This window comes from Callorhinchus milii, unplaced genomic scaffold, assembly GCF_018977255.1.
Source record: "Callorhinchus milii isolate IMCB2004 unplaced genomic scaffold, IMCB_Cmil_1.0 Scaffold12, whole genome shotgun sequence".
Taxonomy (NCBI): Eukaryota; Metazoa; Chordata; class Chondrichthyes; order Chimaeriformes; family Callorhinchidae; genus Callorhinchus; species Callorhinchus milii.
The window spans coordinates 17,185,267-17,199,851 of record NW_024704753.1 but is presented as its reverse complement, the minus strand read 5'-3'; the positions used below and the strand labels follow the sequence as shown (position 1 = coordinate 17,199,851).

Genomic DNA, 14,585 nt, shown 5'->3' with positions numbered 1-14,585 from the left:
GATAAACTCCGACATTCACCCAAAGAGGCTTTCAATTGACTCTCTGGGATCTGATTGATGATATGCTGGGCAGTAAGGAGTTAGACTGCGAGAATCTCATCAATGTGCATCACATTATTTCGATGGATGAGAGATTGTCACATAATCTAACTCCGCAATGCTGTAAAACACTTTATAAAGGACTGTCTCCACAGAGATGGTTACATCAATTTACGGTGCCCTGTGCAGTGTTTAGCATCATTGGGCTCAGAATGTCTTCTACATTGCTGTGAAAATAATGTCCACCTGAATAGATCAGATTAACATCCAATCCAGAATCCCGAGCTACAATAATGAAGCATTCCCCAGCAATGTGTACTGTCAGCCATAACTAGAAGCTCATAGTCCAGATTTAGTGCTTGATTGTGCAAACTTCTGACTCCGCTATCAACTGAGCCAAGATGATACAGTACCAAGCATGGTTTTCAAAAGCCTGCAAATTGTTGGAGACTGAGAATATTGATTGCACACACGTCTTCAAACACCTCTCTAACTCTCTGACCTGCTTTCTCCCCAATCCACTGCCCGTCACCTCAACTCAACTGGCTCAGCCCTCCTGCTTGTCCCTGTTACCTCCGTTCCACCGTCTCAAAGCGCTTCACAGAATATGTTGTAAAGTGAATTGACTGTATATTTTGTGGGCGAAATGCGGCAGCCAATTGCGCACAGCAGCGTCCCCACAAACAGGATTGAGTGACCAAATTATTAATTTTTTTTTCTTGGGGGATTATTATCAGGCGTGTGGAAACTTGCCCAAGGTTTCACCCCCTGCCGGGAATCGAACCCAGGTCTCTCGCTTGCAAGGCGAGCGCTCTAACCACTGAGCTACAGAACTCCACGCCCCGAAACTCTGGAATACTCACTGTAATTCCTTCCGCCTTGTCCTCTCTGTTCTCCAACTTCAGGTCACGTCTGAAGGCTTTCCTCTTTGACCGTGCTCATGGTCACTCCAACCCCAGGCTCAGCATCGGGCTCCACTGCTGTCAAGCTGCTCTAAGACACTATCCTAAACGAAGGGGGCGCTATATAATGCATTGCTATATAAAATGCAGTTGTTGTTGAGAAAAATAATGAATTCTAGTGTTCAGCTCTTGAGAGAGGTTGAGCAGAGGCCAGCATGATGAGGTTTGAAATCAGAGCAGAGAAGACGAATGCTACAATTTCCCAGGACAAGGATCATTTAATGTGACAAACTCTTGATTAATTAAATTCATCTGCGCTGACTGATAAGGTGTAGTGAACTTACTCTGGACGTTGATTATAACTAAAGAGGCTGGCAGTTGTCATTGAGGTGGTGATAACGACTTTGATGGTGATCAAGTCCATGGTAATTAATCACAATTGAATGCAGACACCACATACTGCATTGTTTTGCTGAACCACCACTAGACACTACTGTAATAATAATCCTTGCATTTGATATAGCGTCTTCTAGACGTCTCAAAGTGCTTCACAGAATATACTGTAAGTTCAATAGACTGTATATTTTGTGGGCGAAACACGGCAGCCAATTGCACACAGCAATATCCAAATTATTATTAGTTGTGGATTGAGTGACCAAATTATTTAATTTTTTTAAGGGATTATTACACCCAGAAAAGCCATCCACCAATCGACTTAACAACCGGGTTCCTACAATGCTAGGTAAACAGAGAGGGGCGCGGAGAAAGGAAACTTGCCCAAACACTACACTACATGTCGGTAACGTGAAAACATTGCTGGATTAGTGTGGATTAGCGAAGTCCGAATTAAATTGTCTTCACGGTCATTTGCTATTTGAAGTGGTAATTGCAGTCAGCCAGGACTCATCTCTTTCTTGTCTGGGGAATTGTGTGCGTTTTATCCAGGTGTGTCTCACTCAATGATTTGGAGGATGAGGTTAATCAATGGCCGGTCCATGTCCTGAGAATAGGAGCTCCCCTTATAGAGTGCGATTTATGGTTACTGCTCGAGCGAGTAAATGGACAGAGTTGTTCTTACCGGAATGACATGAAATCCTTGCGTACTTCTACCCATGATGTTCCTTCCTGTTCTCCAGGCGACACATGTTGGATATGTTTGGTTCAGAGCTGAGGTCAATTAGCAAACCCCATTGCATATTTTAATGGGGTTCCTGGGTCTTTTCTCCCTTTTATACAAGTTTAAACTCCTTCTCCCACCTACAAACCTCACACAGCCAATTGTCAATTTCCCTGAAATTATCCCAGAGGTTTCTCTTCACTTCCTTTTGAAACTTTTTTTTGGGGGTGGGGGGAATGGGGGGGTCAAAAATAATCCATCCAGAAAAATATTGATTTGAAATTTGAATTGCAATTGACCACAGAGCTCACTGTTTTGACGAGAGAAGTAAAGCCACCCACGAACGGGTTCGAATCAGATTTATTTTCTCCGAATTTCTGGTAGAGTTTCAACACATTTAATATCAATCACCAAAAAAAAAACACGTGGGAAACTGGGGTTCATTTGGCTGGTTTGGTCTAGGAAGGTTCAGTGGGAAAGTGAATGGGGGAACATTGTTAATTCCCAATGGATTAAGCAAATTAGATATTGATGACCTCCTTATTCTGCTTTGACATGTACAATGATACAGACACACTTTGTCACTCACTCACTGTGTTAAGAAAACCAAATGGTTGATTCTCCCATTAAACCAGTCAAAAGAATGATTGGCAATGTTGTTTTCTCTGCATTCTTATCAGATAGAGTAACTCTCTACAGTATTTCCTATTCAATGGTTGACGGGTGCGACCGTGAGATTTGATATAGAAAAAAAAGGAATTGAGACATGCGTGTGTGTGTGTCTGTGTGTTGCACTGACACAGATAAAGTATGTCTTTGGGTTTCAGAGAGAGAGTTTGGCAATTCGAACTGAACAATTCGAGGAACGACTGAATGATCTGAACAGTTAAGGGCCACTTAAAAGCGAAAACGCACGAATCCCTCAAGGCATCGAAGTTTTGATTCACGCTAATGCGAAATGAACATTTATTTAAGGATTTGTTTTTGTAAAAAAAAAACTCAATAGAAATACTGTCAAACTATTGGCAGACTTTTGCTCTCCATCACCACATTAGGACTAATTCAACATTTTGATTGGAGATTCGACAAATGCTTTCAGCCTTAAAATTCAATGTGTTTTAGGTTTTTTTTAGGCGTTTTAGGTATTTTTCTCCCTCTTTGTTTTGGGTGGATTCCCTCTATGCTTCGATTCCCATTAAACATTTGCAGTCTCTGGCCTAAAATGAGTACATTTGACATGCATTACAGTACTGAGACCATGATTACATCAACGTTAACAAAGGAAGCAGAACTTTATGAAGCCCTCGCCGCACACACAGGGCGGTTGAAAACAACTCGGGGGGGGGGGGGGGGGGGGGAGAAAAGGAAAAGAAAATATCAGGTTACAACAGAGCAAATCAGGACACAGTGTCTCATTTCATTCTTGCCCTTCCATCTCATCACCCAAAGCCACGCTTCTTCCTGGGTGCTGCCTCTTCTCCTCCATCTGGCTTCGGTTCATGTTCTCCAACAGCTCCAACAGCAAGCCAGCTTTCCTGCAACTGGTAGGGGGGCCGTTTAGGTCACAGGGGAAGGGGAGATCGCTGCTCTCTGGGTCTAAGTATCTCTTCCCTGGGTGCTGGCGTCTCTCAAACGGCAGGTTCTCGCTTGAATCCCTCTCGTCCTCCCAGCTCCTTCTCCCAGGGTGCTGGCGCTTGATGTAGGTCAGGTATCTCTTCCCAGGGTGTTGTCTCTTGGCCAACTCGCCCAGGAAGGCTAACTCTTGGCCGGGGGTTTCTGAGAACTGATCAGCTGTGGCTCTCCTGCCTGGATGTTGCCTTTTCTGCAGGTCCACGAGGTCATCCTGGGTCTCTCTCTTCCCCGGGTGCTGTCTCTTCTGGGTTGGTGTCAGATAATCATCATCATCGTCGTCCCCACCATCATCATCACCTTCATCTTCTCGTTTCCCAGGGTGCTGTCTCTTCTGGGCATCTAGATAATCGGTGATCTCTCCTTGCCCGTCCTCCCGCTTGCCTGGGTGTTGCCGTTTGGAGACCCATTCGGGTTGCAATGAATCAGTGTCCAACGCTTTGAAGAATAACAGAAGTCTGTGAGCCCCACTGACACACACATAGTGAAGAGTGGCCAACATACATCACCCCCTCTCCCTTTCTCCACTGTGATGTGTTGTATTCACCTCACCAAATAAGCTTACAAGAAGCTCCAGTTCAACCCGACCCGCTGTTAAACTGAATCGTTTCATTGCCTTTTTATTGACCACCAAATATAGAGTTAGTTGACTCAACTCTACAGTATATTCTGTGAAGCGCCTTGAGACGTCTCGAAGACGCGATAAGGCGCTATCCGAAATGCAAGGATTATTATTTCTTTTCTCATGATTCGCCAGATCAGTAACAACTTTCTTTCCTGCCTCAGCAAATGTGCGGAAATGGTGTTGATTTCGAGAAGCGTTAAAAGAAAGAACCGTACAATTTCCCTTATTCTCTGGAGGCTTTAACATTTGAAAAATGTTGATGTGAATGGAGAGACGGTTATATTAGGTAATATTATTAATAATAATCCTTCCATTTGATATAGCGCCTCATCGCGTCTTCGAGACGTCTCAAAACCACTTCAATACTGTATAAAACAAACTAATTGTCTGCAGCCTCTTACCTTTTAATCTCCTTTTCCTTTTAATCTTTCATTTCTTTCCCTCTTTTAGTTTTTACATGGTTTTAATCTTTTCCTTTCCTCTCTCACTCCTTATAACCTTTGTCACTTTGTTTCGTATCACCCCCCCACACACACACACACACACACAGACCCACACTTACACACACACTTTTCCCTTTCATTCCCACTTTCTATCCTTCAGAGTCAATTAAAAAAAAACACAAACACATGTAACAACAGACCAACAACGAGAAAGAAATTGATTGGAAAATACAACGTATAAAGCCATCAAACTGTGAGAGCCAAGGGGTGGGAGGGTGGGGGGGCAGTTATAACTAGTAAAAACATTATTTAACAACGTTATTAAAACATTGGCCATGAAATACATGTAGTAACTGTGCAGTAACTGGTTGGATCAGGAGTGTCTAAGACAGGGAAGGGATAGGGTTGGGGTTGGGAGTGGACATGAGGATGGATGGATGCAGGTAAGAGTTGGGGTGGCGGTGGGTTTACCAGTGGGGCTATCCTCCTCCTCCTCTTCCTCCTCCTCTCCCATCTTCATCAGGATGGAGCGAATGATGCTATTCTCCGCTCTTCGCAGGATATCGCCCAGTGGGATCTTCCCATTGCCTTCTCTGTCCTCTGCCACAAGTTGCTGACCGGCTCTCACAGATGTGTTGCAGAGGGTGAGGCAGAGCATCATCAGCATCAGCATCAGCACCAAACGTCCTGAGCTCATCTTGGTCACCAACAATAAATAAAAGTGTGGGGGGGAGAGAAGGTCTGTGTGTTGGAGAACTCTGTGAGGGCAAAGGATGGTGAGGATGGGGTTACAACATAACAGTGGAAGAACAGTCGAGGGCAACATGATGTCTCTCTCTCTCTCTCTTGCATTCCTCTCTGCTGGAAAGGACCCCCATCAATCCATCCATCCACCACCCACCCACCCATCCATCCATCCATCCAAACCAGCAGGTAACCAGCTCACTCCCCACACAATATATTAATAAGCAAAGGGACAAGGGAAGCAGTCACTAAATAAATCACTCATTCCATAACCGACTGAATAACTAACTCACTCACTCACTAAATAACTAACTCACTCACTAAATAACTAACTCGCTAAAAAAAAAAACGAATTAAACACATGCCGAAATAAATAGCTGACTAACTAAATAAATGACTAAATGGGCTCACTAAATAAATGCCTGGCTAAATCACTGAGCAGACAAATTAATAACTAAACAACGAAATAAATAAATGACTAAATACATGACTAAACAAATAAACGAAGAGCTCACTACATCCAAGAACTGCACAAATAACTGAATGCACATCTAAGCAACTTACAAGCTAAATAAGTGAAATAAATCAAATAAATAAATGCACAAATAAACAAACGTCTGCCTTCCAAGATGTTATTACTGTTAAGAACTGGACCTGTTGTTGTTACCTGCTCTGGTGTCAGGCTGGGATCTGGGATCTCTCCTTTATTTTCCCCTTCAAGCAATTGATGCTCCCACACTGTTCCTCTTCAAAGATGCTGTGGCCACTTGAACACAGGGGACCAGACCTGGAGTGTTGCTATAACTCGTTCTTGAACCAGTTTACCTCTGGCAGATAAAGGCTGTCCTTTATAGTGGTCTATACCAGATCACACCCCCACCACCACCACCATCCCCAACCCCTCCCTCCCTCCCACCCCCACGCAATCCAAGTGAATGAATACCAGATTGGTGAGTCTGTTCTTCTCTCTCTCTCTCTCTTGATATGAAGGAATTGGGCTACTGAAACATTAAGACTGGCTTGACGTCAGTGCATAGATTTTATTCTTTCCAGAAGTCCCTCTCTGTTGCCTTCAGATGGTGCAGGAGTTAACAGGTCCAACAAGTCGAGGCTAAACTGGAGTTAAAGCCTCCTAAAAGTATTGATTTTCCAATATTTTTTTGATGTATTTAAAGAAAAAGAAACACATCATCATTTGCTCAGCAGATAAATAATCATACTTAACACGTCCCTCGGAAACCCGACAATCTTGTTGGCGACGGAAGAAAAATACAGGCAAATACTTGGTGAACAGCAATAATAATAATAATCCTTGCATTCGATGTAACGCCTTATCGGTTGTTGAGACGTCTCAAAGCGCTTCACGGGACATACCGTATAAAGTGAATTGACTGTGTATTTTGTGGACTAAGCACTTTTCTTCCGGTCGTGTAAAACACGCGACTCCCTTGAGGTTACATTAATTCAGTGAAGATTTTCTGTGGCGAAGGATTAATGAGTTGAGTTGCTCAGTATTTATAAGATGCTGTGTTGCCTGTCAGAATTTGTGGGTTGAGTTGCTAGCATTTACCTAGTAGGAACAAAGAGGTAAAAGGCAGTAAATTGCCAGGTACGTGCAGCCGGTTTAATCCTTCTACGTCCCTTCTGTGGTATTTGCATTTGCTGCACTTCATCATTTATCTTGACCTGGGGACCTTAGATCTTCAGTTTAAATGTCCCCAAACCGAACCGCTAATTTCATTTGAAATTATTACCCAATTAATCAAGCCACTAATTCTGACAGGCAACACTGTATCTTATAAATACTGCATAACTGACCTCATAAATCCTTCTCTACGGCACATTTTCACTGAATTAATGTAAACCCGCAGGAAGTCATGTATAATACATGACTGGAAAATACATGCTAAAGTACGGGATTAACACTGGAGTTCGTTATTTGCCGTTCAAACTGCCTTAGTTTTCATTGGGGAGAGGGATACTCTCATGGTAGAATCTTGGAACAAGTTTCTCTTTTTAGTGTATCCAGAGCCCTTTCTTTACCTCCCTAATAAATCCCAAACCCTGAGTTTCAATGCACTGAATTAAACTGGTACAAAACCGTGTACAAAATAGTTAGAAATTAATTACTTTCGAATGCATAATTCAGACAGAATTGTATGATTAACATCCAACCACCAAGGTAATGTTATTGCCGGTTGCCGCCTTACATGATAAATGTCTCTATTGCAGTGTCATCTTTACTCCAATATTGGCAGGTGTTTAGATTGGAGCTGACAGGGTCCTTTGCGCTGGTATAAATGGTTTCATTATCAAGCAATCAACGCTTGGTACTAGTCATTCTCACGAAAGGAATTGAATGATTTGTTTATGTATGAGTTACAGACATGTGGATGTGAAACTTTGGCGTCTGTTTGATGCATTTATGCAGGAAAGAGGCAAAAAAAAGGACAAGGAAAACGTAAAGTAAGGGATCAGGAAAAACGATGAAAGATGAGAGCATGAGGAGCAAAGAGAGGACACAGTTGTACACAGTTATTCTATATATTCTAAGGTTTCTTATTGATCTTTTGTCAGGTTAGCTGCTATTGGACACTCTTTGAGTGAGTGAGTGAGTGAGTGAGTGATTTGGACAATGTACTGAAATAGCACAATTAGGGTAATTCAAACACTGTTAATTGGTTGGTTCATGGAATTTTGCAAAAAAAAAACAAATAACAGCAGCTGTTTGAGAAGCAGCGTTGATTTAGTGTTTAATGTGTTTAATATTTGTTCATTTTTGCTTCTGCAAAAATCTGTGAACTGCAGTTGGAATCTTATTGTAATCTGTAAAGCAACGTATAATTATAGCACTCAGTTTATCTCAGGATAGAGGAACAGGTGTGCTATTGTGTGTGAGTTTATAGAATGCCATTTAATTTGACAAAGTTTCACTTAGAGGTGTCACATTATTTAATTTACGATATAGTTATTTTTAATAAACTGTATATGTGCACGTTACATTTGTATGGACACTCAATACACTGCACATTAATACTCTGGGAGTCTGCAATTATTCTTCAATCAGATTTCAATCTGCACTTCAATTCCAGTATTCTGCCAACCTTCAATTAGATTCCACACTGTAACTGTATGTTCTATATATAAAGCATAAGTACTTTATAATCATACAATGATTATCCAAACCCTTCAATTAGATTCCAGCTACGAACAAACTCTTGGGGATATTCTATTCTGTACATACATATTCTATACATCTATTCAAATATTTTATACGTAATCCCCTCAATTGGATGCTACATTTATTTTATTTCTCCCTCAACTGCAGTTAACTTTCTCTACTGAATCCCACCTCACGTCACACTCCAGTCTTTGACTCAAGGAACGTTAGACATTTCAAGCTTTCCAATTTATTATCTGAGTGTAGTGATTTATGTTCGGGTTGTTTCCCAGACCTTTGATACCTTTCTCTCCAAGAGACTGATCTTAATGTGTGAGCTTGCACAGTGAGTTTTGGTAGAATATGGAATGACAGAAATTGCAGCATAGTGGAGGTCATTCAATTCATTATTCCAACATTTCAACTTGCTATTGGAGCTAACCAGCCTTATCTCAATTCTCTGCACTTCCCCTATCATTTTACGTGTTAAACTCAAACTCAAAATCAATTTATTTTATTTGCAAATAACTAACAAGTGTGGACCAAACTTGTTTACATTGCAGGTCTCATTTGGAGAGAAGAGGCGAACCTATATAAAACACTAAACCAACATCAACCAACATCACCAATGCTGCCTTAAGCTATTACGATAAGCTATTACGATCTTCTCCACGCTTTCCCCTGGGCGTATCACAGCTTAGTTCAATCTTGTCATCACCCAATATTCATGCACACACTCTCCATAATGATCAGAACAGGAAGTCTATCTGTCTGATTTTCCCCTTATTAGCCTTGGCACACTAAGGCCACGAACTAAGAAATTTACCATCTCAAACGTTGCCCTGGCTGAGATCAATGAATTGACTAAAGAAAAGGAGTTAGACTGAACAACTTGAGGCTCTCTGTGACTTGCAGCTTTTAGAATTTAGGGTTTGTGTAAAATGTTGAAGCTGGTTTCGTTTGACGCTTACAGACACCTACTTTTCTTCAGTTAAAAATAGGAAGACAATCAGTAATGGTCTCTGAGCATCTCACCTCCACCATCAACTTGAACGTTTCGCCCACAAAACATACAGTCAATTCACTTTACAGTATATTCTGTGAAGCGCTTTGAGACGTCTCAAAGACACGATAAGGCGCCGTATCAAATGCAAAGATTATTATTATTGTTATTATTTTATTATAGGAACATAAGAAATGCTAGACAAAAAAAGACCAAGGTCCATCTCGTTTGCCTTCCACCTTCCTGGCAGTCACATGCACATATGTCCCAAACTCCCTATGTCCTGTATCGCATAATGTTATTTCATTAAAGAAAACTATCTAATCTGTGTTTGAAAGTATCAACACTTACTGCTTCAACCGTCTCCCTAAGGAGCCTGTTCCGTAGGTTCACTATTTGCTCACTGAAATAGTGTTTGCGTAGATTTGTTCTGGATTTACCTGTATCATATCCCTTAGATACTGTTGAACTGCGGACTTAAAAATTCCTTGGCGTCTGCATTTCCAACACTTGCCTGGTCCAACATTGTCGATGAAAAGATATGCATTACCTTCAATAAGTGCCACTGCATTCCTCTTTCAGGATCTAATGATTCCTCAAGGACCACAAACAAAACACAAGTGAACATCAACGTGTCTCTTGTGTGTTAATCCATGTTCTAACCAAGAAGAGTAGGAACCAACGTTAGCTTCCAGAAATTCATGAGATCCTAATTCATACTTCCTACAGCTACTTATAAATGTAGTGTTTGCTCTTCTAATTGCTTGCATTTCCTCATTTGTATTCTTGACCTTTGACATATTGGAAAATCAAATCAAATTTAATTGGAACACAAGTGTTCACCCATTTCCAGAAAACTAATCACTTCTGCTTGACAGCAATGTTAATAAAATATTAATATATCTGCTCTGGTATATATATATATGGTATATGTTGTGTTAAGAATTGGTCACTTATGTTTTCGCAAAGCTACGACAAGAAAATGTGTTTCGCTCTTTCACTTGTTTCTTAATTTTACCGCCAAGAGGAGAATAAGGTGCAAAGGCCCGTCAACACGGACAATGTATCATCGGATAAATCAACTCTAATTTCCTGAAGGAAATACCTTTACAATTATTTTCTATTTGCAACAGCTTATTTGCTTCAATCTTCAAGCACCCTAGTATCTCTACTCTTCAACCCAAGTCATCGCACCTCTTTCCCAGACATGCCACCATTTACTTGATATGCAGGAATGCAGAATGACGCGTATATTTCCGTAAATGTGCAAATTTGGGTGTATAGGTGTGTACACCTGTGCGCGTGCTCGCGAGTGTGTGCTTGTGCGCCTACATTTTATGCTGCAAACTTTTCAAGCAATGCACTGCTCTTAAAAAAGGTTTCACACACAGTTTTCTACCAATATACCTGCAAAATTCCCTCGCTTCGGAAGAAGGACGGGGTTAACGAATACTCAGTTCACCTGATGAATCTTGAAATTGGAATCTTTGAGGCGTTCCCTGAGCTGCCTCACAATCTCGTTGATGTAAACCAGTTTTATTTTACATTTGCTTACGAGTTTTCGTTTAAGAAACGGCTACATTTACGGAACGGGCTCAGTAACTCAATGCCAAGCGTCACATTCTATCTGAACAACAGTGCTGGTTTTCCCCAGTTTTCTCCCCGTCTTTCCTGAAAGCAGAGACTTATGCTGGATTCTGCAGGATCTCATTCAAGTGTCTTCTTGATTTGTGATAGGCATTAAGCGTAAGGTGGATATTCAACTGTGGGGAATATTCGCAATTAGCTTGATCCTGTCTTCATCCTCACTCACATGTTCATACCTTTCGGAAAGAACACCCATATAGCCATAAGGAACAGCAATCCTGTCCGAATAGGAACCCCCCCAGGATACCTTTTGTAACGGATATGTGATCCGAAAATCTGTTGACGTCATGCTTGAGGTGGTCACTAAAGAGTCCCCGAGGTGTTTCAAGGCATTTGAGATCATCACAGCATCAAAGTGCTCAAGTAACTGTGTCTTAGATCATGAGGGTAAGTCAGGTAACTTTAAATTGTTTATTTTTAAAATGCATTGAGTCCAATTATTTTTCTCCTAGTTTTCTACCCACTGGGAATGGCGAGTTTATTACTCTTGATGAGAAAAAAATGATCGAGGGATATGATGGGATAGATAATCAAAAAGTGATAGACTATTTACTATTTCTAGAACTGCTCGTATTATGGTCTTAATAATTTCAGTCAATGTGTGCTTTGTGTTGCATTCATCACCACCCTAATGGAGAACAAGGGATTGTGTCCGAACCGTAAAGAAGTGAAAGATGGACTGGAATCATCCCAGACAAATGTTTATTTTTATTTATTTCAAATAGGCTATTACGCTTCACGAACGCTTAAAATTGAAAGCCTGCTTTATTCAATTAAATGGAATCTCTGCATTCAAAGCAGGATCGCGAATAAATAACAATGAATTCGCTCAAATTTATTTATATTTCCATTTTTAATGCAGCACTATCCACCCACTCTAAGGCAGGTACTTCTCATTCATCAGCTTCAAATCTGGAAGATGTAATAATAATAATGATGATAATAATCCTTGCATTTGATACGGCGCCTTATCACGTCTGCGAGAAGTCTCAAAGCGCTTCACAGGCTATACCATAACGTTAGTAGATTTGGTGGGCGAAACGTGGCAGACAATTACGCACAGCAGTGTCCCACAAACAGTCGTGGATTGAGTGGCCAAATTATTATTACCCGTGGAAAAGCGATCCGCCAATCGACTAACGACCGGGTTCCTACTTGCTGCTGGGTAAACAGAGACGTGTGGGGTTTGGAAACTTGCCTAACGTTTCGCCGCATGGGAATCAAACCCAGACCCTCTCACTTGTGAGGCAAGTGCTCTAAGCAAGTCTTTTTGAGAACTAATGATTTCAAAGGATATTGGACAAAAGTGAACACAGGGAAACATACAGTTCTGGGAAATCAGAATCAATCTTTTAGACGTGTGGCTTCTTGTAAACAAAACAATGATAGGAGGGCAACAAAATTGAAACTAATTGTTATTGGGTCCCTGATTTCGTCAGCGTGATCTCCTTTCTAAGGTATGGCGTATTTTTATTATTATTATTATTATTTGTTCTTCTATAAAACCTCAACAAACCGCAGTCCGGGCCTTCGGGAGACCAGGAAATAAAATGGAAAGTGGGGAAAAATTTAAATATGTTCCATGAAAATCACATTGCAGTATTTTGTGCTGATGGATTCACTTTCCTGAGGACTATAAAGCAAAGGTTCCAGAAATGACTTTGCCCCCAAAGGGTTAAAATACCCCACGGAAAAAGATGCAATTGATTTTTGAAAGGAAATTCGCTTTGCTTCCAGCAACTTATATATGAATGTACAAGTGATTTATCAATGGATTCTGTCAGAGAATATTAATGGATTTGCTGCCGAGAATGATGCCTTGGACGCCATCAACTTGTTCAGACAATGGTTATTAATCTAATCTGTCAGGCTTTCGCGCAGCATGTTTAGATATTGTGCTCTTCCTCTTTCTGGTCTTGGGTTTGCAATCCCGAATTCAGAACAAAACAGTGACCAGCATTAATAATAATAATAATAATAATCCTCGCATTTGATGTAGCGCTTTTCACGTCTTTGAGACGTCTCAAACGCTTCGCAGAATATATTGTAAAGTGAATTGACTGTATAGTTGTGGGAGAAATGTGGCAGCCAATTGCGCACAGAGGTGTCCCACAAACAGTCATGGATTGAAGTAACCAATTTATTGTTTTTTTGTCTTGAGGGATTATTATCAGGCGCGTGGAGTAAGCAAACTTGCCCAAGGTTTCGCCCTGCCGGGAATTGAACCCAGGTCTCTTGCTTCCCAGGCGAGTGCTCTAACCACTGAGCTACAGGACTCCGCAACTGTGTTAATAATAACTGTCTTGGCAGAGGTTTGGCAGCTCCTTCTTGTACAGGGAACGCACATTGACCTCCATTTCCTTATTATTCCCCTGCCCTGAAATCTGTTACAGTAATCAAATTAATACAAAAAAAATAAAATCCTGATTGAAATGAATAAAAAGCATAATTTATAATGTTGATCAAAAGCGAGTGGTTTACGCTGTCGGAAAATGCGACGGTGTTTGTGCCCCATCTTCCCTCTGCAAGTGGTTAAGTTATGTACATAACATTCGCGACAGCCGATTGACGCTGAAGATTTTTATCGGAAGGCAAGTGTATGGAGTAAAGAAACTTGCCCAATGTTTCTCCCCGCCCGGGAATCGAACCCTCTCGGGTCCTCTCGCTTGCGCTACAGGACTCCGAAATAGAGGTAAAACCTGAATGGACTTAATGTTTTTTTACGAACGTTCTTATGTTTCTATCACAGGACGTGAGCTGCAGACGTGATAAGCCTTCTGATCCGAGGAGATGAGAATTTCTCTGGAAACCTTTCAGAATTCGAAGGGTTACGCCATTGCGCTTTTATGTCTCAGTTGACATTTTCCCCGTAACATTTTTCGAGAGGAAGCCGCGCGAAATGTTCTCAGCGTTCCAAGCCCGTCTTGAAAAAGAATTCGCTTTGCTGCCGCAAAACAACAAGGCAAACATCTCCTTACCGATCCCCCCCCCAAAAAAAAAGCCACAAGGCCCGGCTTTCACACTTCTGTGGGTGTGAAATTCAAAGAGAAAAAGCGTTTGCTTTCTGGAGAAGGTTTCAGTCCAACGGATTACGTGAGTCGTCCGTTAGTGGGTGTTTAACCTTATCAAAGTCGACAGTAATGATGCGAAGGCGGCTTTGGGTGCGGGGAAAAAAAAAAACTGTCGCGTGGATAAGCATCTCGGTTACACAACGCCGGCAAAGGTCAGTGCGGCTGGTCGCACCTGGCACCGTGACTTTCGGAAGTAAAAGTTTAA

General features: G+C 41.4%; 1 protein-coding gene and 1 non-coding gene across 2 annotated transcripts; both read right to left on the bottom strand.

The window, feature by feature from the left end:
* Positions 1-3,409: 3,409 nt before the first annotated feature.
* On the bottom strand, positions 3,410-6,390 carry trh (thyrotropin-releasing hormone). The gene is made up of 3 exons (XM_007890444.2): positions 6,167-6,390; positions 5,227-5,513; positions 3,410-4,125 (listed from the first exon to the last, which is right to left on the bottom strand). The coding sequence occupies exons 2-3, from the start codon at positions 5,450-5,452 to the stop codon at positions 3,476-3,478; spliced, it is 876 nt and encodes a 291-aa protein (XP_007888635.1). The 5' UTR covers positions 5,453-5,513; positions 6,167-6,390; the 3' UTR covers positions 3,410-3,475.
* Positions 6,391-13,514: 7,124 nt separating this feature from the next.
* trnap-ggg lies at positions 13,515-13,586 on the bottom strand. The gene has a single exon. It is a non-coding gene; the product is annotated as a tRNA-Pro (tRNA).
* Between the last annotated feature and the right edge of the window lie 999 nt (positions 13,587-14,585).

Coding starts and splice junctions, on each gene's coding strand:
- trh (XM_007890444.2), bottom strand. CDS start 5,452: ATGAGCTCAGGACGTTTGGTGCTGATGCTGATGCTGATGATGCTCTGC. Junction 4,126..5,226: donor GGAGGAGGATAGCCCCACTG/GTAAACCCACCG, acceptor TATTCTTCAAAG/CGTTGGACACTGATTCATTG.